Raw genomic sequence first — 24,517 nt, forward strand, 5'->3', positions numbered from 1 at the left:
AGTAATAGTACTGCTGGCAAACCACTGTAACGTAATATAGCTTAACTGATTCTCAGACCAATGAACATTGATTTGTGGTTCAAGAAGACAATTAATTGTACCACAAAGTATTACTGTTTTCAGATGGAATACAGGAAAAATTAGATCTTATATGACATGTAATATTAATACTTAATATTCTAAATTATTAAGGATGAGTTACAACATCTCCATGCAAATGAAATATCATCCTCCTTAGGGGCACTGGTATTTGTACAGATGTAAGCTTTCTATAGCTGCTGTCATATAAATCTTATAATCTGGAGGACTTCCTAAATGTGAAGAATTTCATTATGAAAAGTTGACTGGTCTGAGCCTTTTGCACGAGCCAGTTCTGTTTTCTTATCTTCAAAATGTTCTGATATCCAGGGATAACACTGGGAGTTCACCAAGTCAACTTATGAGAAAAGTGCCATTTCCATCTTGAGAATCTTTCACTGTTTTGCGTGCTTCCCTTTAGCTGTGGTCAGCCTTGAGCTGCCCTTGTCTCCACCTCTGGCCACCCTTCACATGCACACTTCCCTCGGTCAGCTAACACCGGGCACTGACGGGGCGGCTTCCATCCCTGGCACCTCCAAGCCCCGCTCTGTTTGGCCCACCCATCTCTGCAGCCCCTCCTCATGGGCCTGTCCCCCACTTCCTTGAATGCCTGCTCCAGGAATAATAACACACCCAGGTCAAGCAGGGGGCCCTGTCACCCACAAATGCCCTGTCCAGCCAAGACCCCAGTCCTTCCGTCCCAGGTGCCTCCGAGTCAATCCTCCCTGACGCTTGGCCTCTGCAGAGCCCTCCCATCTTGGCTATGTGAGGATCAGCGAGCACCCTTCCCTGCCAGGACGGCCTTCTGCCCTTCTGGCCCTCCTCTGACTAGCCCTTGAACTTCCTTATGTCCCTTAAAGCTTCGGATCATTTTATCTGTTCACACGGACACTCGCCCCAGGGCCGGAGCCATCTCATTTCTCTCGGTAGTTACTCTCCAGGAACGGGGAGGCCTGGGAGCGGTCTTCCTGAGCGGCGTGTTGGAGATGTCTTTGGTAAGAATGTCAGTCGTTTGTTCTGTAACTGTTGACTTCTCTCCCTCTTCCCCAGCCACAGAGAGGCGGGGAGAGTGGGCACCGGGCAGAGCCTGGCCGCCTTACTCGTCTGTGGCCCCAAGTAGAGGTTGCCTCTTCCTTCCCCTGTCCTCTCTTCCTTTCCAGTCTTTAGTGTTGAAGTGATGACTGGCTGGGAAACCTGGGAGCGTCTATTCAGAGCTGCTCCGCCTGGATGCAGGGCAGCCCAAGAGAGCTGCTGTGCCAGAAGAAGGGGCACCCAGGGAGCGCCCCCTCTTCAGGGGCAGCGCGAGTGCAGCCGCGCCACTGCCCGGCACTGGGGAGGTCTGTCCCCCGCCCTGCACGAGGGCCCCGTGCGGGGAGGCGCTCTGTGTTGCAACAGCTCTGTCCCAAGTGCCCACGTGCCAGGGATGTGGGAATCGTGCTGTGTACTTTGGGAAGAAGGGGCATGATTACGGGATGAGTCACTGTATTTTTCTTACTACATTTTCTCATAAGAAATCTTGAAGCCCTTATAGTCTCAGTTTTGGATCTATTGCTAGAAGTGGGTCCTTTTGCAGTTTTTACCTTTAGTTTCAGAGTTTTGTTTTCCCCTCCACCTTCTTTTCCTTAGAAATATGAAGAGCAGGAAGCTCAGCATGTCCCATTCCAGCAATGTTTTCTTGCATATTTACAAACCCCAGTCCCTGTGTCAAGACTGCTTTCTCTGATGTAAAGCCTGGGAACCTTTCAGAAAGTTAAAATTATTTCTCATTTTTATTATTCCTTTATTAAAGGAAATAACCAATAATAACTGAAGCTATAACTTTACTTTCCAAAGTAATAAGTTTATTGTGTAAATAATTGCGGAACCCATCTGGATCTGGGACATTTCAGTGTCAGCACAAAGCTGCTGTCTCACAGAGTGTTGGTTACAGCCACTCCTAGTCTCTGGAGGCTCTTCCCATCTGTTCTTACCATCACATTCTAACATAATTTGCTGAGTGCTGACGCTGTGCCAAGAACTCTGGCAGGCACTGGGGAAACAAAGAAAAAGAAAAAAGTCATTCTTGCCCTCAAGGAGCTTACAGCCTAGCAGATCAAGGGCTGTGAAGCTGTGAAGGTGGCGACCCAAAAATTTTAATTTAGATAGAGCTGCCTTTTTTTTTTAAAGGCGTATCCACCTTAATGGTTCATTTGTCCCCTCTCTACAATTCAGAAGTAAAGTTCAAAAGTCTTATTTTCTTTTAAATCTAAGCTGTAAAAACCTGTGATTCTTCGGGAAATTTAAAAATGGTATTTAGTACTAGTGCTGCAGAAAAGTGGACATGGAGGTAAGATGTTTGGGCTGTCTTCCTCACCTTCCTTTGAACTGTGGCCAACCTGTGAAAACATCTGTCAAGAGCCTTCAGAAAGCACTCGCCCTCCCCAGAGCGTCCTCAGTGGAAGGATTGCTGGCATGTCCGACAAGAGACAATATTTAAGCACTAAACCGAACATTTCTCTTTAAGTTAAACTATCGTTCGATCTTAAAAAACACTCCTTCTAGTTTACGAGTATAAAATTGAAGTGAAAATGAGTCTAAAGAAGCAATAAACTGCCCTTGCCTGGGTTATTTTTAGCCTGGCTGTCCTATTTCTCACTTGTGAGTAACTGAACCTCAGTGGGCCTTAGCCCTCCCCTCAGTCAAGGGGGAGAGTGTCAGAGTATATCAAAAGTCCTTTCTCACGCTCAGTTTCTGCTAGACAAAGCAGATGAAGATATAGCTAAATAAAAACCACAAAATAATTTTGCACAAAAGAGCACTTGACTTGCAGCTTTAAAAATTGGAGATTGAGAAAAATTCAGGGGAGAATTATATTTCAATCTCAGGAAAGATAAATAGAAATTATAAGGAAACATTTTAGTCCTGAATTTTTTGTTGTTGGTGTTCAATCGCTAAGTCACATCCAGCTCTTTGTGACCCCATAGACTGCAGCACACCAGGCTTCCCTGTCCTTCACTGTCTCCTGGAATTTGCTCAAACTCATGTCCATCGAGTCGGTGATGCCATCCAACCCTCTCATCCTCTGTTGTCCTCTGCTTCTGCCCTCAATCTTTCCCAGCATCAGGGTCTTTCCCAGTGAGTCAACTCTTCGCATCAGGTGGCCAAAGTATTGGAGCTTCAGCTTCAGCTTCAGCTTCAGCTTCAGCATCAATCCTTCCAAATGAATATTCAGGATTGATTTCCTTTAGGATTGACTGGTTTGATCTCCTTATAGAAGAAATAAAAGAATTTGTATACTAACTTTGTAACCAAACAACAGAATTATTTAGCTTTCATGAGCAAACTTCGATATAAGTTTAAAACAGATAATTAAAGAAAGGAACTCTTTTTTTAATACCAAAAAAATTAAGTAGTGGATGATTTTCCTAGGTTTTTCCTACTGTGTCATAGACTTTAAGAATCCATTCTTCTTATTGTATTTCCTAAACAGTGCTAGTGGTAAGTTATGTGGAAGCCATTAGCAAGAGGTTCATGTAGCACTAGGAACATTTCCTTGAGTGGGAAGAGGTCGTTTCCATATTTCACATTTCCCACAGTGTTTTGAAGTTGGTTTTTTACTTAATAACAGCTTACCAAAATTGTACGTGTTCACTGTACAAAAAATTTTAGAATCAAAACATATACAAAGAAAGTAAAAATTACCCATAACTCCCAACCCAAAGATAGCCTCTGTTAATGACCTAGTCTGCACTCCTCTATACTTCATACTTGATAACTGAGGTTGGTCTGTATTTAGTTAACAGGACCCATTCATTTGTGAGTTGTGTGTTTATATCCGTTTTTCTATTGGTATTTTTGTATTTCACAAACTTCTTACTATATAAAAACGTCTTACATAGTAAGGAAAATAACTTTCAGCGAGTTTATCATTTTCTTTTCAATCATGTGACATTTTTGCTGCCTGGTAGATGTCTGTCCTCGACAGGGCATGTGGACGGGCTGGATAAGGATGGGAACTATAGCAGTATCCACCACACGCCTGTCCTGCCCTTCTATGGATTGGCAGGGGGATGATCCTAATGGAAATGCTGTGTGTGGGGGGATGAAGATGCTCTTGGTTGGTCTGGTCTGTCTACAATAGTTTTTCTAGACAGCGACAGAGACCATAAGAAAGCTTTTTCTCCTGCAATGTCTTTTCTTTTTTTTTTTTTTTTAAAGATTAGCTATCCTTTGCTTGTATATTCCAGTAGCCTGAGCTTTTATTCTTCTTTCCTAATAACAAAATTCTCCCAAACAGTTAGCCAGCAGTGTTTGTTAATGAGATGTCTCCTGTCCCCCATCTCCAGCCCTCCCCCTTGGCCGAGTTAGAACAGGAAGGATAGATAATTTAGCGTAGAAACTGGCTCGGTTAGAATAGTTAGAGAGGGTAGATAGAATGGGGAAGATGGAGAGGGTAGTTAGAATGGGTTGTGTCTGTGCACTCTGATCCTTCGTGCCTTTCCCCATCAGGTACCTTTCCTTCTGAGAGACCTGTTGTCTCCCTTTGATGACCACTTAGGTGATCGATTGACTTAGGATAAACATGACCGGGAATAAAACAAGTGAAATGGGGATCAAACGTGAAATTACGGACCTGACTTTGACCACCGCCTCTCCCCTCACTCACTTGATGACCTTGGACGAATCATTTGGCTTCTTGGGATTTGTTAAGCAGAAGTAAAAAGTGATCCCCGGGACTTCCCTGGCGCAGTGTTAAAATCCTCCTTCCAGCGCAGGGGACTCAGGTTCAATCCCTGGTCAGAGAACTGAGATCCCACATGCCTCAGGGCAACTAAGACTGTGCCCTGCAACTCCTGAGCCCTAGTGGCACAACTGAAGGAGCCTGCGTGCTGCAACAGAGACCCAGTGTAGTCCCAAAAAGAAGTAAAAGTGATGCCTGCCTTGCAAGGGAAATGATGAGTATAAACGTGTCTTGTAAATGCCAAAGTGCTGATGCAGTGTTCATTATCATCATCACCATCATCATTCTCATCATTCCCATTCACCATTCTTCCTATTCTTAACCTGAAGAAGAGCTCATTCAAATGCCATTAATGCTAGATGAAATTAAAAGATGCTTACTCCTTGAGGAAAAGCTATGACAAACCTAGACAGCGTATTAAAAGGCAGAGACATCACTTTGCCAACAAAAGTCCGTATAGTCAAAGCTATGGCTTTTCTAGTAGTCATGTATGGATGTGATAGTTGGGCCATAAAGAAGGCTGAGCACCCAAAAGTTGATGCTCTCAAACTGTGGTGTTGGAAAAGATTCTTGAGAGTCCCTTGGACAGCAAGGAGATCAAATCAGTTAATCCTAAAGGAAATCAACCCTGAATATTCATTGGAAGGACTGATGCTGAAACTGAAGCTCCAATACTTTGGCCACCTGATGCAAAGAGCTGGCTCAGTGGGAAAGACCCTGAGGCTGGGAAAGATTGAAAGTGGGAGAAGGGGACGACAGAGGATGAGATGGTTGGATGGCATCACCGACTCAATGGACATGAGTTTGTGCAAGCTCTGGGAGATAGTAAAGGACTGGGAAGCCTAGCATGCTACAGTCAGTCCATGGAAGAATCAGACATGACTTAGCGACTGAACAACAACAATACCAGGTTAGCAGAGAGCTAAACACCTTACCCTCTGTGCTAGTGAGTTTCTGAAGAAGCTCAGTTCTTATTTTTCGTCTCACGTTTGCCAACCCAGCTTCATTTTGCAGCTATAAAAACTGAAGTACTAAAGAGTTAAGTGACATATCCTCGTTTAGCCAGCAAGTCGGTGATGGACAGAGGGACACAGCAAGAGCATAAACTTGTGACTTCCTATGGGAGCTCTGCTCACCACCATCCACAAGGGGAGGAGGGAGAGTGGAGACCACCCAGTTAAAACGCCTTTCTTTCCAGTAGCTGCCAGTAGACCCCCAGTGAGATGCTGCTTTGGAGGAAGGACCCAGCCACTGCTCTGAGGTGCAGAGGAGTTGGGAAACAGCAGATTTTTCAGGCTGAGTTTCTATAAGTGTACACAGCCTCTAGAACACCCACCGTGAGAGAGCGCAGACCGAGACGACGTGCGAGGGGATCCTGTCGGGAACGTTCATTAGCAAACAGATGATTTAGAATTCGGTGCTCCCTTTCCCAGGGAAGCAAGGCTGTATGAGGGGTGAGGTTCCCAGACTCGTCCACAGAAGCTGTTGCTATCATGAGATTGGAGACTTGGAAAGGGGGTCTCACTGTCTGTGTTCGAGGGAGATGGGAAGAGCTGTTCCTTCTGTATCCCTGGGCAGAGGGCCAGCTCTGAGCAGAATTGTGAAATGAGACAGTCATCTAATGGCTTTGCTGAGGCTCTCACGCCTCTTTCCCACCGACAGCCAGGCTTGCAGTGGGCCTCGCTGGCCAGGCCTGCCACCCCCCCGGCTGGCCTGAGTGTTTCCTCACCTTTCTCCTCTCCCATCCTGTCCAGACCCATGCGCTGGGCCACAGGAGACGCTGGGGTGAAGATCACCACCACGAATGAAGGACTGGCGGCGACCTCCCTGCGGTGCTGGCAGTTTCCAGCCCCAGGCTTCTGTGCGGGAAGGTATTTTTGAATAAGAGGTGGGGTAGTTCTGCCTGGGGTGATTGCCATTAAGTTTCTACTTTTCACAGCTGTTTCCCTTCAGCTTTTAAACTGGGCATTATTAACCTCTGATTCATGAATCATCTGAGTTTTTTTTTAAGGGAGGTATGAATTTTTATGTTTTTCTGACGAAAGTGTAACAACTCTCCTTTAGTTTTCAGAGTACTCAATGAGCACCCTCCCTTCTTAAGAAGCACTGGTTGCAAGCCTACATATTCTCTCGAGCATCCAAATTTTCTCACACTTGTGTGGCACCAGAGACTCAACTCTGAGGCCCAAGGTTGTTTAGGATTTATCGTTAGGCTCTCGCGGGTTAGATAAGTGTAAACTGGAAAATCCCTGTGAAATGCGTACTGCCTGCAAGATCACTTCCTTGATTTTTTTCCCACTGATTTCATTTTCAGGTTAACATTCTTTGCAGCTATTTTATTGGTACTCCCCAAGTTCTGTACAAGATAGTTTCACAGGCATCAATTCAGAAGACATGAAAAGCTTTAAAAATTATTTAAAAATTTTTTAAAAACACGCTAGGGTGTGTGCTGTTAACCCAAGTGGCAGCATCATCAGCAAACCTGTGCTCCTCTTCCCCTTAGAGACGTGTCCTTTTGTGTGAGGGTGGAGAAGCAGAGGGGCCAGGGGCCAGAGGAGCCTGCTGAGGCAGGAAGGCTTCCTGCTCACAGTGGGAACTGGGCAGATGACAAGGCCTCCTAGTCGTCAGTATCCCATCTCTGAGATGAAGGAGGGCGTGTCTGCCAGGGGGGCATCCCAGGAGGACTGGTCCCTCTTCAAGTGCTTCTCTCTATAGCGTCTCAGGACAGCTGTCCTCCACCATTATCGCATATAGAGAAAGCATCTGCTGGCCATAGTGGAATCCATAAGATAACACTTTCCTCTTCATTTCCTTCTGTTTGCTGTGACTCCACTGAGTCAGTGCACACATGTCTCTTCCTGTATTTCTTTTAATTGTTCATGACTGCTCCATCCCACCTGATTGTTCCTTTTCACTGCCTTCACTTATTAAATATCAAATAATGTAAGAAAATCTTAGAAGTGAAATTTGGGAAAGAGAGACCTCTTCCTCATTTTAGGACCGTGGCTTCTACATGGCTGCATTGCATCATAGTCCAAGACTGTAGTCATTGTCATAGTTCACACTCTACTTGGGCTACTTGGAATTCATCAGGCATCACACAAGGATAACTTTTCTTTGTGCTTTTATTATTGTAAAGTCATGAAAAACTGAAAGTAGTTTCAGTTTATTTAATATTAGTATTTGCCTCCCAAATAAGCTAATAAGATATAACTTTTGCTTTGCTTTTTAAAAGAAAAATTTTTAATTTATTTTTGGCTGTGCTGGGCCTTCATGGCTATGCACAGGCTTTCTCTCGTTGCAGTCCGTGAGCTTCTCATTGCGGTGTCTCCTCTTGTTGCAGAGCATGGGCTCTGGGCATGCAGGCTAAGTAGCTATAGCAAACGGGCTTAGTTACCCCTTTGCATGTGGAATCTTCCTGGACCAGGGATCCAGCCCCTGTCCCCTGCATTGGCAGGTGGATTCTTGACCTCTGGACCAACAGGGAAGTCCCTGCTCTGCTTTTAATTGTTTGCAAAGGACTTTTATTGTTTGTGAAAGGCTGTCACATACAATAGCTTGTTCTGTGCAGCAAACCCAAGAAGAGATGATATCAGCTTTAAACCTTTTAGTTTTCAAGGGAGAGGAAGGCTAACTCTAAATGGCTAGGAAAAAAGGAAGGTTTTTGATTCCTGTGCCTCAAAAGCCCAGATTGTGGGTATGTTGATCAGAGGCAGAGACTTCCATCAGGACTGTTTCTCACAGTCCGTTGGCTCTGCCTTCCACACTGTTATGACTTCATGCTCAGCCTGTGTGTGATAGTGGTCCTGGTGGCTCTGGGTTCCTGACACAAGAGAGCAGGTCCCAGCAGTCCATGCATCTCTGTGAGGCTCACGAATTCTGAACTCGACTGGCCTGGCCTGGGTCACAGACCCACTTCTGGAGTCAGGCTTGGATACGAGGCCTCCTGAAATGCCTGGACACTGGAAGGACCTTGGGGACATGATTCCCTAAGAGAAAAGTCTGTTTCCAGGAGATGGTGAGTACCTACTATATAACTATCATCATCTCCCCCACTTAAAAAAAAAAGTAGATGAGGAGACTGATGTTCAGAGAAGGCAAAGGGCCTGTCCAGACGCCACGGTGACATGCTGACCAGTACAACGATGACCCGGGCACAATGGGGAGAGTGCTGGAGGGAGCCAGGCCTTCTTCCTCAGTCCTGGCCCAACTCGATGTGCGGCCTGAGACACTTAGCCTCTTGGGTCTTGTGCCGTCAAATAGGAACACAACTGTCTGTCAGATACTCAGTGAGACCCCAGGGAGGGGTGGGGAAAGGACTTTGTAATCACCTAAGCTTCCTACAGATACAAAGCATCCTTCACCTTCTTATAAACCCATGTGGTCCATGCAGGCTTCAGATTTTCTTTACAACAATGTCAAGAAAACATGTTCAGTCCTTTCCAGTTTCCAAAATATGCTTCATACATCTCGCTGTGGTTAAATTCCCTAAACAATCGTGAACCAACTATAAGGGGCTTCAGGAAGTGGCTCTGTGACCAGCCATCAAGGGGTCCATTCCTTGGCCTCTGTCCCCTTCACCTCTGTGCTCCACCCTGCGTCCCAGGAGCGTGAAGCCCGTCTGATCAGTTCTGGGTGTTTCATTCTCAGCAGATGTGATCATGAGGAATTCAGAGACAGCCACGTTCTGACGATGACTTAGGCCGTATATTCTACTATTCCATGAATTACCTACTTCTAAAATATCCTGGTTGAGTGGTTAATTATTTTCATTTGGGAGTAAATAAAACAGAATCCGAAGAAACTCATGTATAAAACCATGAGAAAATGAACCCAACTCTGAAAAGATAAAGACTGCGAGTACCATACTGCTACATTAAGTGTTACTGTGAGAAAAACTCTTAACAACATTGAGGATCTTCTCTTCCCTTTCTCCCTTTATTGCCTTCATACCCAGCAGGATGTTTTATAGTCCTGGACACAAGCATTCGGCGGGATGGCTCTGTCATACCGTCTAGCCTGGGCTGAGAGGGGGGCCCGTGCTCCAGGCAGCAGGCGGGCGGTGCGGCTGGTGGGGGCTGTGACACTCGTGCCCACACAGGTCAGCCTGACCTCATGGCCTCCAGGGTCTGTGCCCCTCGGCTGGGCCTGATACCCTGGGGGCCTGCAGCACGATGTTCCCAGCAGAAGCCATGCTCTCAGGTGAGCAGCGCTCGGTCATGTCACTCGTCCACCAGTGGGACATGGTCGTAACAGAACTCCTCGTCTTCCCAAGCTGCTTCGAAGGTGGCATTGGTGAACACACGTAAAGCATCTGCAGTGGTGCCTGGCACCCAGTTTCAGGTTCCCACATAGCGGCTGATCACTTCCGGCCAGATATGCCTGCTCCAGGATCATCCCTACCTCCATTACCCACCTGGCCCAGTCCAGCTACCACCCTGTTTCTCTGCTTCCCCTATACTGCAGAACTCCTCAAAGGTGTCATCTGCACCTGTGCTTGCCAGTCCTGTGGCCACCACCACATCTGGCTGGTAAGTGGGTGAGAAAGTACTGGAAGTGTCTAAAACACCCCAGATTTCAGAAGTGATCCACAAAGGTAAACTCTCTCAATAATCGTATATTGATCATTTGTTATGAAGAAACATATGGGTTCCTTGGTGGCTCGGGTACAGAACCCACCTGCCAATGCTGGAGACATGGGTTCAGTCCCTGGGTCGGGAAGATCCCCTGGAGAAGGAAATAGCAATCAACTGCAGTGCTCTTGCCTGGAGAATCCCATGGACAGAGGAGCCTGGTGTGCTGCAGTTCACGGGGTGACAGAAGAGTCAGACTTAACTCAGTGACTAGACAACAGTAGTGTGTTACTGAAATCTGGTGTCATCAATTTCCTGTTTTTCACGGGTCTCTGCAAGATTTTGTTACCTGCACAGCTCAGGTTCTATTTCTACTTGAGAGTCCTTGTCTCCACTGTGCCTCTGCTTCACTCTTGAACCCCTTCCAGGTACACTTAGGTCCTAGCACTTCACCAAAAATAGCTTTTGTCAAATCACCCTCTACTAATCAATTTTCAGTCCTAAATGTTCAGCAGGCTTAGACGTGGTTGTCACTGTTGATGAAGCCCTTTCTCCCCTTGCCTCTGGGACACCAGGTGTCCTTGACTCTTCCCTCTCCTCACTGAAGATTCCTTCATAGTTTCCTTTCTGAGTCCTCCATGCCTTCTCAGCCTCCGTTTTCCCACCGAAGGGCACTCCCCCTGGAGCTCATCCAGACAAACCCTTGAAGTGCCTCCCACCTCTGTGGACTTCCCAGCTTGGTGTCTTCAGACAGAACTCTGGAAGCTGTAGCTTAACCACCTGCTCAGCATCTCCATTTAGACATCCAGGACACCTCTTAAAGCCTGTGTACCTAAAACAGGCTTCTTGGTTTCATTTCCCCAAGCCTGCCCCTCCCCCAGTACTTCCTATATTGGTAAAGGGTAACTTCCCTCATCCAGCTCTTTAAACCAGTACTTCTTGTATTGTTAAAGGGTAACTTCCTTCATCCAGACATCATGGAGTTATCCTCAAATTTTTTCTTCCTCTCACTCTTTGTGTCTAGTCCATCAGCTCATTCTGTTGGGTCTGCTTGATTTCCAGTCAAACTACTACTCACCACCACCTGCCTCCTCCAAGACCTGTCATCATCGGATGGACCATTACAGTAGCCTCATCACTGGCCTCCCTGCCTCCACCCTCGTCCCTCCATTATACCCAAGGTGCTCCTTTCAAAATACCAAGTCACTTTTCTTGGGATCTTCTAGTGGCCTTCCCTCATCATCAACACATACACACCCACACACAATATGTGTGCACCTCTCCCCTGTTCCCTGCCCCCTGCCCCTCTTCTTCATAAGTGGCCCATCCTCCACACAGGTCTCTGGGAAAAGCTGTCCTTCGGGCTTCCCACAGCCTTCCCTGACCACCGTGTCTAAAACTGCATCCCAGCAACCCCTTGGAGGTGCGTTTCTCCTCGTGACACCGTCATCACCTCACACCGTGTGTCCTCCCCGCTGGGATGGGGACCCCCCCGAGGAAGAGCCTGTTCTGCGGTCCCTGTACTGGCCAGGTCTGGGTCCTCAAGGACGACCCGCAGCGCCTGGCCCCGAGTGCAGTGGTGCCCGGCTGCTGACTGCTCAGTTTTCAGTTCCACACCCTTGTAGGACAAGAGTTTAGTAACTCTGCTGGGCATCAGGATCACTGGGAAACTTGCCTAAAATTCACATGCCCCGACCCCACCCCACTTTAGAGACCTAAGATGCAGTAGATTCTGGAGTAGACTCCTGCATATCTTTGAACAAGCTCCTCAAGTCATCTTGAGTCCTGACACACCTGGGCCACCCTCTGCCGGATGCTGCCACGGCGAGCAGCGCTACACTGTGTACCTGTCACTGCTCTGAGGATCGTCCTTCCATGTGTTATCAGCAGTCCTGAGTCACCTGGGAACCTAAATATAGCTCTCGTAGCCCCACCCCAGATCTTGTGAGTCAGAACTCCCAGGAATGGGTCCCAGGAGTCTTTTTGTTTGTTTGTTTTTAAGCCTCTGAGAGCAGCCAGTCTCCCCACTAGCCTTTGGGAGGCCCAGCTGTGCTGTTTGGACTCCTTGAGGAGGATGTAAACTTAAGAGTGAGTATTTTTAATGTCCTTTTAGGCCAGCTTCACTCCCCATCCCTCTTTAATCCAACAGTATTCTATTCAGAAGTAGTTGTACTCAAGTAAGCAAATCCTTGATTTGTCCATGATTTCAACTTGCTCTGTAATTTGAACATCCACCAGTATTTCTAACTATTGGGTTGGCCCAAGAGTTCATTCAGGTTTTTCCAGAACTCTTGGACCAACCCGATACATTCCAACACAGCTCATTCTCGTGGCTACTTTCTTGATCATCTTTTGAATCTAGAAATTTAAAATATGTTTCCCAGGTCAGACTGGACAGCACTGGAGGTAATGGCCACCCCACCGTACTCAGGTTCACCTGCTCAGCCTTCGCATTGAACCCGTGCTGGAGCACGTGGCTTTGGCTGTCCTCAACTTCATATGCATATACTCGCTGGTCTCCAGAGCATCGCCAGAGATGGAGACAGGCCTGACCACTTGCTCTGGGCACTGGCATGGGCTTTTCAAGCTGCTGGGGAGGGTGTCTCCCTAGTTAGACTTCTGGGTCCAGTAGCTTTGCCCTACTGCTGATTGGTTTTTTTTTCCTAAAACTGTATGTGGACAGCTTTACAAGCCAACCCAAATTCCATGGACAGATGAGCCTGGTGGGCAACAGTTCACAGGGTCACAAAGAGTCAGACATGACTGAGTGACTAACACTTTCACTTTCATGGGTGAAAATTTTTAATACCACAATCCTCAACGTACTACGAAAGATAAATAATTGAGAGAGGGGGCTGGCTGTAGTTGCAGCATTGTATTCCTTAGCTGGACTCCGAGCTAGCCTCCAAGTGGTGAGGGATCACTGGTGGGTGATGATGGCCCAAAGCAGTCCTCTTGGTTTACCTGTTTCTTAAATGCCGAGTCCCCGTGGGGTGCTCTTTCTGGGCTTTGGACAGACAGCCTGTGCTGTGCTTGGTCGCCCGGTCGTGTCCGACTCTTTTCAACCCCATGGACGGTAGCCCGCCAGGCTGCTCTGTCCAGGACAGTCTCCAGGCAAGAGTACTGGAGTGGGTTGTCATGCCTCCTCCAGGCGATCTTCCCAACCCAGGGATTGAACCCAGGTCTCCTGTACTGCAGGCAGATTCTGAGCCACCAGGGACAGCCTACCGGTAGTCTTGGAGTATGTTGTTCTTGTATTCTTTGCAGACATTGTCAAGGTCGTTAGTCACATAGAATCTGGAAAGAAGTAGTGTCATCTGGGTAGGCCCCGGAGGCACTTGCCACCTTCACAGCCTTGAGAGTCTTGCCTCTGGATAAGCTACAGTTGCATTTTGATGTCAGATGTGAGACACCATTAGTAATCAGGACGAGTCCCTTGGGATATCCTGTCCCCAGGTGAAAGCTGCTTCCCCTAGAGTACTTGTTCCAGGCACGAAGGCTTCAGTGTGGTGACACAGGGGTGTGAATAACCCTGGAGATGTGAGACTGAGAGATTTCTAATGAGCTCTGACAGTTCAGGGGCTGAAGGAGTCTAACCTCTTTTTTCCCTGCCCACCCAGTCTTCATACAAATGTAAATATGCCTCCTTCCACAAATTGACAAATTGCCAAATGTGGTTTTAATTTGTAAGCAGGAGACCCTGCCTTGCCTTTTTCTTTCTTCTTTTTATTTTTGTTTTTCTTTCTTTTTTGGGAAATATGAAGTCACATGCTTTGCACTTTTTGAGCTGGACATTTCCTTCTGTCACTCTTGCTGTTGTTGTTTTTCTCTTCCAAGGACATTTTCCTCCATTGTTGTCAGAAGAATTCGGGATGAGAGTCCATTGTCCTGTTTTTCAGAGGTGTTTTTGAAGTTCCCATAGGAAATGCAGAGTGCTCTTTAAGCTTAAAAAATAAATAAATAGAGGCTAGCAGTTAAATCCAGTGTGAGATGCGAAGAGTGTCTGTATCACAGCCTCATGTTTTGTGGTCTGTGCAGTATCCATTGTTGTTATTTATGACCCTGTCTCCCTCCATTGTGGACTTCTTCCAGCCTTGGGGAATTTACATCATTCCTAATAGCAAAAGGCTTTCTGGTTCCCACAGAGTTGTTCAAAGCCTGACTCATGCTCCTTATGTTAATTGTGCAGCTCTGAAAATACAGCACTTTACAGGGTGTGGTTGCAAGGGGGAAATCTACTGTACTTACAGGGCATGTTTAGAAGCGTTTCACACATAAATCTCAATCTCTCTCTCTCTCTCTCCCTCTCTTCCTCTCTCTGTCATTTAACTTTTAAACTAACACTTTTGGGTCAACAAACCTAGACAGTGTATTAAAAAGCAGAGACATCACTCTGCCCATAAAGGTCCGTATAGTCAAAGCTATGACTTTTTTGATAGTCTTGTACGGATATGAGAGTTGGACCATAAAGATGGCTGAGTGCTAAAGAATTAACGCCTTTGAATTATGCTGGAGAAGACTCTTTGAGAGTCCCTTGGACATCAAGGAGATCAAACCAGTCAGTCCTAAAGGAAATCAATCCTGAATATTCATTGGAAGGACTGATGTTGAAGCTGAAGCTCCAGTACTGTGGCCACCTGATACGAAGAACTAACTCATTGAAAAGATCTTGATGCTGGGAAAGATTGAAGGCAGGAGGAGAAGGGGACAACAGAGGATGAGAAGGTTGGATGGCATCACTGACTGAATGGATGTGAGTTTGCACAAACTCCAGGAGATAGTGAAGGACAAGGAAGGCTGGCATACTGCAGTCCTTAGGGTTGCAAAGAATGGAACACGACCTAGCGACTGAACAACAGGAAGTCTTAAGGGAAAGAAAAGGGATTAGGATTAAAATGCAGTGAAAGTGAAAGTCTCTCAGTTGTAAGTCTGACTCTTTGCGACCCCATGGACTATACAGCCTGTGGAATTCTCCAGGCCAGAATACTGGAGTGGGTAGCCTTTCCCTTCTCCAAGGGATCTTTCCAACCCAGGGATTAAACCCAGGTCTCCCACATTGCAGTTGGACTCTTTACCAGCTGAGCCTTAAGGGAAGCCCCAAAATGCAGTATAATCCAATAAAACCAATAGTATTCTGTTCACTGACTCTTAAAACTGACTTGGGTTATAGCTAGACCCTGAGTGACATTGGTCCAGGTCTGAACCTCAGGAGAGCTCATGAGAGCAGAAGGTTGGTGCTCAGTGGCACAGGGCAGTGGTTGGATGAAGCTCATAGTGTCGCTCTGTGGAACGTACAGGCATTATTCTAATGGCTGCAGCCTGCTAGGCTGTCTGGGGTGTCATTCTTACTTCCAGTGTAGGTCTGCTGGCACCTTACCAATACCGTTCCTTGTGGCAGCAACATTTTACTATGAAATTTGATGGAGAAGGGTACTGAGAAGAGTACTAGAAATTAAAAGAATTTAACACCTTGTCTGAATTATCTATGTGCTAACAAAAAGGAAACGACTTTCCAAAAGAAAGAAATAAGTTAATTTTGGCGATGGTTGGGAGATTTTTACTTTTTATGGTTACTTCTTTATGAAGCTTCCATGTGTAAGGATAGATAGATAACCTAAGAATTATCTAAAACCATATTAGTGCTGTTGGTTTAAAGGGAAAAAACTCGAGAGTTTCTTAGTAACCAGGAATCTCAAACTCTGGTTTTCAAAGTACCAGTATTGAAAGGCTGAACTCTTGACATTTTTTGCAAAGGCCATACTCTATTTTTATCGATAGAGAAGGTGTAAGAATTCTGAGGCTATCAGGGTACAGACCACTGTGCCCCCAGGTCTCTCTGGAAGGTCAGGCCCACGGCCACGTGGTCACCTGGCTCCTGACTCAGTTATCATCACATCGGGGGCCTCAGAGCTCTCAGTTCTAGCTGAGAGTTCCCAGGTGGCTTGGAGTCACCATCTTGCATGTTTGTGGCACACATTCACAAATGAAACGTGTACTGGGAATCCAAGAGAAGTGATGGTGTTCAGTCGACAATTTGGGTCCGTCTCTGTGACCTCATGAACTGCAGCATGACAGGTGTCCCTGTCCTTCACCATCTCTCGAAGCTTACTCAAACTCATGCCCATTGAGTGGGTGATGCCATCCAAACACCTCATCCTCTGTCGTCCCCTTCTCCTTCTGCCTTCCATCTTTTCCAGCATCAGGGTCTTTTCTAATGAGTTGGCTCTTCACGTCAGGTGGCCAAAGCTTTGGAGCTTCAGCTTCAGAATTCATCCTTCTAATGAACATTCAGAATTGATTTCCTTTCGGACTGAGAGGTTTGATCTCCTTGTAGTCCAAGAGACTCATAAGAGTCTTCTCCAGTACCACAGTTTGAAAGCATCACTTCTTCGGTGCTCAGCCTTCTTTATAATCCAACTCTCAGATCCGTGCATGACTACTGAAATAACCATAGATTTGACTATATGGACATTTTTGGCAAAGTGATGTCTTTTTTAATACACTGTTTAGGTTTGTCATAGAACATTCTAAATAAAAAAAATTAAAATAACCTATCACTATGTAGTTTCATCCTGTCCTCACCAAACTAAATCTGTTCACTGGGGCATTTGGAGAGGAAATGTTTTCCTCCTGTTCAGTTAACAGATTACTGGTTGACTTTGTTTTCTTTTGCAGCAGCCAGGAAGAGCTCTCCACAGAGCATCGGGGGATCGTACTGGCTGTGTGGAACAACTACTTCCTCCTGGGGCAGAGCCCAGAAGAAACGTTCTTCGAGAAATGTAGGTCCCGTGGGTTTCCTCCTCTTCTCTCCTGCTGCGTAGTTGCAGCTGTCTGCGTAGTTGGGGACACAACACGAGGGCTAGAATGCAGCAGGACTGCATGGACCCTAATCACAGAAGCCCCTCTGGCACTGATCCTGTCCAAGGTCATAGAGTTGGGGCTTTTTCACCTTCCAGACTTTTTCCTCTTGCTTTCTGGACAATGGGAAACAAGGCCTGGCTTCACAGGTATGTTGCAAGGAGTAATTAGTGACAAGCACTTTGAAGATGAAAAGCACCTGTTGATGGTGTTCCTTACAACTTTCCAAGCATCCCCAGACAGATCGGGAAACATACGGTACTTTCCTCAGAGGTCTCTTCTGACCCTCATGTCATTATGATAATCTTTGGGGGAATGATAGCTGTAGCAAGAATATGAATACATGTATTGGTTTCCAGATGAAAGCTTAACTTAAAGAAATATTTCAGCCTCGATATTTTCAGTTTGGTGGTTCAGGAAACTTCTTTCCATTCAGAAGTCTACAAATATATGCCAAAATCTCTGGTCTGTAAAATCTCCCTGGCCAGCTTCTATCCTGCCCCTTCAAGTGAATGTCGCACAGTACAATCTGCATTGTCTGTTGTATGTGTGTTATAGAAAAGGGAAAGTTTAGAAAGTTTCTGTGTGTTATAGAAAAGTTTGTGTGTGCGTAAAAGAACATGCTGTATGTACACACACACACACACACACACACACACACACAGCCTGTGCTTTGTGTATTTGCTTCTGGGAAAAAAAGTCAATATATCAAATATAGGTAATATTAATATTTAACATCTGAAATGAATGCCTCTCTGCCTTAACTAACTGCCATAGTTAAAATATGAGCTCCATTATAACGCCATTGTTAACCAGTGATCAGTAAGTAAAGTGTGCCCAGTGTGTAGGAAACTGTGACAGCTCTCGCATGATCCAGTCTGCGTATCAACAGACACTTGGGGTTTTTTGTGAGATTGGCCAGTGGGGTGAGGAGAAGGGAGGTTAACACGTGCCTCCTACTTCAAGTGTGAGAAATATGACATGGGGACTCCGAGGGAAACCTGGCCATCACAGCTTTACAAATCAAAAAATTCTTTGTTTGTTTCAGTGCGAACAGAACTGAGACAAAAAGCAGTGCCGTGAGCAGATCTCGGAGCAACAGGGACAGTGTGGGAGCACCCAGTGACTCGGTGGCTGCAGAGGGAGCATGGAGGAGGGGCGGCCGGCCAGCGTCATCCAGCCCCCCGGCCATGGGACAAGTGGAGGACGACAGGAAGGCATCTGAGACCCACCAGGGGCTTCCTGCTCTGAAGCTGGAGAAAGGTCATCAGGCCTGGCCAGGAGCAGCAGAAACCTCATCCCAGGGTGCGGTTGCAGACCGGGCTTCTAAGCAGGAGCCTTGTCTGTGGCTCTGAGTCAGCATTCCCGGGTCCAAAGCAAGAGTCCACGAGGGGCCAGAGCACCGCAGAAATGCAGGAAGCACAACCCTGCAGAAGACGCCGGCCACCACAAGAGAGTTTCTCTTGGAAGTGATCGATTAGTCCCGAGGGAAATAATAGTGGGGGAAGAAAGCAAAGCTGTCAGGGTCCTGCCAACTTGAGAGCTGTCAGATCTGGGGTAACTTTGAAACAAGATTTGGCAGAAACTGCATCTAATGAAGAGTCGCATGTTTTGGAAAACTCTCTCCTCCAGACATCTTACAAAAAATAAGCCAGGGGCAGGCACAACTCAGCCACAAATACTGAAAGCTTAGCTCTGACTCAGGGCAGCCCAACCAAAAAAGAAAAGGATGGAAGCAGCTACTTGCTCACAGAAGAGGATTGCAACCCCGGCATGAAGGATGTCGTGACCAGACCTGGGACAAGTGAGCAGTGTGCCTAGAAGCCATGACCTAAAGGAATTCAAATGATCATTTTCAGTAGAAAATGATCTGCATTGGGCTTAACTTTCAAAGCAGCAGCCTCCAGGAGATTGTTCTGACAGCACCATTCCTTTCTGGTTCACACTTTAACGTCAGAAACTCACTTTAGTGATAAACAGCCATTGACTTTGTCGGCAGTGACAGCATCCATAGAGGAAGCACATGAAGAAACCAGTGGTGTGCCTCATCACATTCTTGCATGAAGCCCGCAGTGACTGTGGTGCTCTCTTTCTGGCCAGTCCTCCTGCCCTGTAGCCTGAGTCAGGCAGCAGTGGAGGAACAGGCTTGTGGGTCACCCTATCTGCTTGCGGCCCCAGCGTCATATCTGAAAGTGTGAAGAAAGGCAGAGCATGGTCCCCACCCAGACCTACAGAGTGAGAAACCGGGTGATTCTGAAACCTGCTTGAGGTTGGCAACTCCCGGGCTATTTGGAGAGTCCCCTGGGATTGATTTCCTGCAGCCTGACTGTCCTGGCCCCCAGCGTATCAGCAGGGCCCACATGTAGACCTACAGCCGTCAAGCCCCCTCAGGTGTGAAGCACTCTGTTCCCAGGTCCTTAAGCATGGTGGCCATAGCACCCAGGAGCTGTGCCTTTTCGCTCAGAGTTGGAGGACATTTACATATAATTTGGCCTGACATTAGGGGGAGACGTCAGAGAGGCTTGTTCTTTCTTGTAGTTCAGGCATGTCCCTGCCCCTTGCCCCTGCCCCCACCTTTAAGACTCTGGTTAAGTTCAGAACAGATCCGAGCCCCAGGGGAATTCAGTGGGCAGAGTTTGCAGTTTCCCACTTGGAAGCCTTCACAGGCAGTTTAGATTTCAAACCAGGAGCCTTCCATTTGCAGGATCACCCACTGTTGTCTCCAGTGGGCTTGCTGAAATGTCATGCAGTGAATCATAGCAATGACTTATTTTGGATGGACAACTACAGTAGATTTTCTTAACCGAGTTTTATTCTGAAATAAGGAAGGAAACTATTCAAAGGCCACCCATCAAATGTGTCTTTTTTTCCTGTTCAACATTGGGTGGTCTTTGAAAGTAATACCTCCTCCCTAGTAACACGGAAAATCAAGATATTCCCCACAGTGTAGGAGTTAGCAAAAAAAAAAAAAAAAAAAAACAGAAAAAGCCCAACAAAATAAAAGAATATGGAAGTGGACACTGTGTAAGTTCATGCTTAAGATTAATTAGTGGTTTCTCCCAGCTCATTCTGTCCTTCCCCAGTTCTCCTTTCCTTAGATTGTAGGGCAGGACTGATTAAGAGGCAGTCGAATTTCATGGCACCATTTTGGGTCATGAAGCTAAGTCTTCCTTGCCATGCCTGGCTGCGGATGCAGGCCCTCTTCTTTGATGTTCCAGACTCTTCTGGAGACCTCTTCCCTTCCTGTGACCCCAGCCTCACCATCCCCACCAGGAACGTGGCCCTGCCTGCTGACATCTCTTCCTCTTCCCTCCGAGCTCTTAATCCCGCCCCAGGTGACTCCGTTCACTGGGCTCCACAGTAGAAGAGGTAGCCCAGCGGAATACCAGCCGCCGTGGCTCGGAGTCCAATCATCCAGGAAGCGCAGCCTGCACAGGGCAGAACCCTCGGAGAAGGTGACAGAACATGGTCCGTCCTGAGCCCCCTCTGAGTCTCCCGTTTTCAGGCTGTGCTTGCCACCAAAGATGGGCTCACAGTGTGTCGTTGAGTCGTAAAGAGAAACAGTTACTGCAGTAGTTTAAGCAGAGAGGGCACAAATAGCAACCCAGGTGACAGGCCAAGAAACAGTGAGCTCCCTGGAAGAATCTGGAATAAGGAAGAGCCATGCCAGTAGCTGCTGCCTGCCCCAGAACTAGGGAGAGCTGTTTGAACTGGAGGCACCAGAGAAAGTTTTTAGCAGGTTTTTATTTCATTAGTTAACCTGGGCCTGGTGATTAAAGCCAGTACTTGTGTGTTTAATGATTATCTTTCAAGAAAATTCTTGGCTTTAGAGTTTGGTGTATTTGTGGATATAACAATGACTGAGTTTGGGACTTCCTATCTCTCAGTGCAGGGCACATGGGTTCAGTCCCTGGTCCAGGAACTAAGATCCCACATGCCGAGGGGCAACTAGAGAAGGCCGTGTGCCACAACTAGACAAACGCCCGTGCAATACAGTGAAGAGCCAGTGCGGCCAAAATTTAAAAACAGAAAGGTTGTTTAAAAGCTGTGTCATTGCACCTTTGGCTGTAGATCAGTAGGGTCTTTCTCAAAACCTTCATGTACATGGGTTTTAACAGTACTAGCAAAGGAACCAACTTTCCGCTTCTGCACTGGGGCATGTGTTTGAGCAATTTCACCTTTAAGCATTTTCCTTCCACATGTCTGAAACACCCCTGGTTCTCTTGTTTCTTGAGTGGTTGTTTGATTCTTTGGATATTTGGAAGTTCAGAGGGGAAAATGACTGCCAGGTTTTTTTGTTGCTTATTAGGTGGGAAATGAAGAGTTGGTTCTCTACTGCTGGAAGTGGGTGTGTTTTGATATTCTTGATAATCTTAATAATTCATCTACAAATCTGAGACTCTGTCAGTATTCTTGGTTAAAAAGAATAAGTTCTTCAGTCACTCACTTAATAACCCAAATTAAATGTATATTCAAGTTCCTGTAACTCTGATGCTTGGAAGAAACATGGATCCTATTGATTGATGTTATAACTTTGAACTCTCTAACTTTCTCAATGTCATGGCTTCTAAGTCACCTCCATGTGCTTCCAAATGACTTTTTAATAGATTAGTTTGGGTGTTTTTTTTTTTTTTTTTTAATGTCCATAAATGTCTGAGAACAGTCAGTGTGACTTTTCTTCCACATTTTTCTTTTCTTTGCCTCTGGAGGTTACCTGACATCCAGCCATGCATGTAAATCGTGAAATGCAAAAGAGCAAACTTTTAGGAAGACAGGAATAAATGTTGCAGCTTTTGTTCACTCATTTTAAATGAAAAAAGTGGGGGAATGTTATTTCATTTTATAAAAAGCAAGAGTCCCAAAAACGCTCTGTAGTTTTGTTTATGGAGAACGTGGCTTCTCTCTAAAAAATGTATCTCAGGATGTATCTTGAAAACATCAATAGGATCACTGTTTGCGTTCAGTGCCTTATTTGGACTTTAACCTGAACTGTGCATGTTGGTGGCCTTTGACTTCAGGCCGAGCTGGAGAGGGCAGTGCACAGGAGGGAAGGGAACCATCACAGGAGAGCGCCGGGCCACGGTGCTGCCCTCCCCGTGGCCTTGCATTGGTTCTCGGCAGGCCCCGCTGCAGTCTGACACGCAGTTCTGGCGACTGGTCCTCCCTTGGCTTTCCTGAGCCAGCACCGCCCTATGCTGTGCTATGGCTTGCATATAGAAGTCCTTTTCATTTCTCCTTGTCTTTCATGAGGAAATTTCCACGCATGGTTTGTCAGGACAGGAGAGTTCAAACCTTGTTGCTGAAATACAAATCAATTGAAACGTGTTGGAACAAGTAGGAAATCAAAGTTAAGCTGATTTCTGTTAAACAGTTAAAGTCTTCCTCAGTACCAAATAAATTAAGTGTTGTAAAGTGAAATTAATTTGGATAATCACTCAGGGCAGAAGTCTAACCATATAGATGATGGGTATTACAATTTATGGTATAATTAGATCCTCAGAAATCTACAGAACTCCCTCTCAGTTTGTTTCTGTATTTACTTAACAAGACATGGAACAAATACATGTCAATGTGTAGCTGAACTGAGGGGACTTGAGTGGATGAAGTTATTGCCTTTAATTATCAAGAACTACTCAGTTCCAGGGTTGGATTTAATCATGTAAGTTGTGTTATGCAGCATGATTGCCATTACAGTTAGTTATTTAAAATCTTGTTAATTAAACAAATCAGTAAAATCAGGAAAACCTTACATTTGATCCCAAAGCACCTGACCAGGCAACTAAGGGTGTGGTGTTTTGCTTTATTTTTAATTTTGGCTGCTCTGGGCCGTCACTTCATGGCAGCATGCAGGCTCTTCATTGTGGGGTGCAGGCTTTTCTGGTTGTGGCACATGACCTTCCCTAGATGTGGCGCTCGGGCTTAGTTGCCCCACAGCACGTGGGGTCCTAGTTCCCTAACCAGGGGTCGAACCCAAGACCAGCAGGGAAGTACCCTAAAGGTGTGGATTTGACGGAGCCCCAGGGTAGATGTTCTTCGGTCAAGGCAGAAAGCCAGCCCCTGCATTCATCACCAGGAGAGCTCTCTTCTCCCGCTGACCTTATTCTCTTGTTTGGTTTCCCTGGTGGCTCAGAGGGTAAAGCATTTGCCTGCAGCGCAGGAGACCTGGGTTCAACCCCTGTGTCTGGCAGAGCCCCTGGAGAAGGGAACGGCTACTCACACTGGTATTCCGGCCTGGAGAATCCCTTGGGCAGAGGAGTCTGGCAGGCTACCGTCCGTGGGGTCGCAACAGTAGGACACAACTGAGCAATTAGCACACACCAAAATAGTTTCAATGGTTGTGCATTTCTAGGGGATGAAATTAGTGTGTAGTTGTAAATGAACCTATTTCATGAATAAAAAGTAAAATTGTTTTAGTGTGTATCACTTTTCTTTAAAGCAAGTGAATTAATTAACCCCAAGGAATATGAATTCAAAATGCCCTTTTCTGAACATGCTATTTAAAATTATCTTTTATTGGTTGGAGACTTTTCCCTCCTTGGAGCAGTTCTGATGGTTTGAAGACTGTGTTAAATAATCAAAGGAGCTCCTCATTTGAAACATTGGCCCTAAAAATTTAGGCCTGGAACACCCTGTGCAGATGTTGTGATTAAATGTAAGACTAGGGGTGGTCTTTACAATGTAGCTATATTCCCACTTCTCCCATTTGTGAGCTGAGATAGACTCCTCTAGTGAGGGGTTAAAGTATGCGACCTTGACTTCTTTCCAGAGAATCTTGACATTTCCCAAGGGGATTCCTTTCCATTTTCGAAGTGCATCTAGCCCTGGAAGCAGCACTGACTGAAGTCCTGGGCTGCCTCTTTCTCTGCGCTGCTTCTTAATGATAGGTTATGAGCCCTCTCTGGCTGCTTGTAGATATATTTCCCTTTGGATCCTCTGCATAATTTTTTAGAAGCATTTCAGTATCCAGTTGGGACGATGCGCCTGAATAGTTGTGCGTGAAATGCGGAGAGCCACTGCACCCAAGCCATTTCTTGGTATTCGGTCACAGGCCCCAAGTGCCAGGCCAGGAAAGCCACTCTTCCCTGCCTGGTGCTGCTGCCAACCCTGGTACTTTGCCACCAATTGGTTCCTGTGCTTTGGGGACAAGTCATGTAACTTCCCAGGCCTCGGTTTCTTCATCTGTCAAATAATCTTTGATAGTAAGTGCTACGCATGGCTCCGTAAAACCCCGAGGTTACCGTACCACTCTATGCGTTAAAACTCGTCTGTTTAAAAATGGGTTCAGTGT

The 24,517-nt window shown here is 46.2% G+C and overlaps 1 protein-coding gene across 1 annotated transcript in view; it reads left to right on the plus strand.

The window, feature by feature from the left end:
- Window positions 1-24,013, plus strand: part of SLX4IP (SLX4 interacting protein) — a 209,058-nt gene extending 185,045 nt beyond the window's left edge. Inside the window, 7 exon segments of the mRNA XM_065920869.1 lie at window positions 17,047-17,150; window positions 18,278-18,508; window positions 18,510-18,609; window positions 18,611-18,779; window positions 18,782-18,846; window positions 18,848-18,884; window positions 18,887-24,013. Of these exon segments, the coding sequence (XP_065776941.1) occupies window positions 17,047-17,150; window positions 18,278-18,508; window positions 18,510-18,609; window positions 18,611-18,779; window positions 18,782-18,846; window positions 18,848-18,884; window positions 18,887-19,050 (870 nt within the window). The 3' untranslated portion in view covers window positions 19,051-24,013.
- The last annotated feature ends 504 nt before the right edge of the window (window positions 24,014-24,517 follow it).

Source organism: Muntiacus reevesi, chromosome 2, assembly GCF_963930625.1.
Source record: "Muntiacus reevesi chromosome 2, mMunRee1.1, whole genome shotgun sequence".
NCBI lineage: Eukaryota > Metazoa > Chordata > Mammalia > Artiodactyla > Cervidae > Muntiacus > Muntiacus reevesi.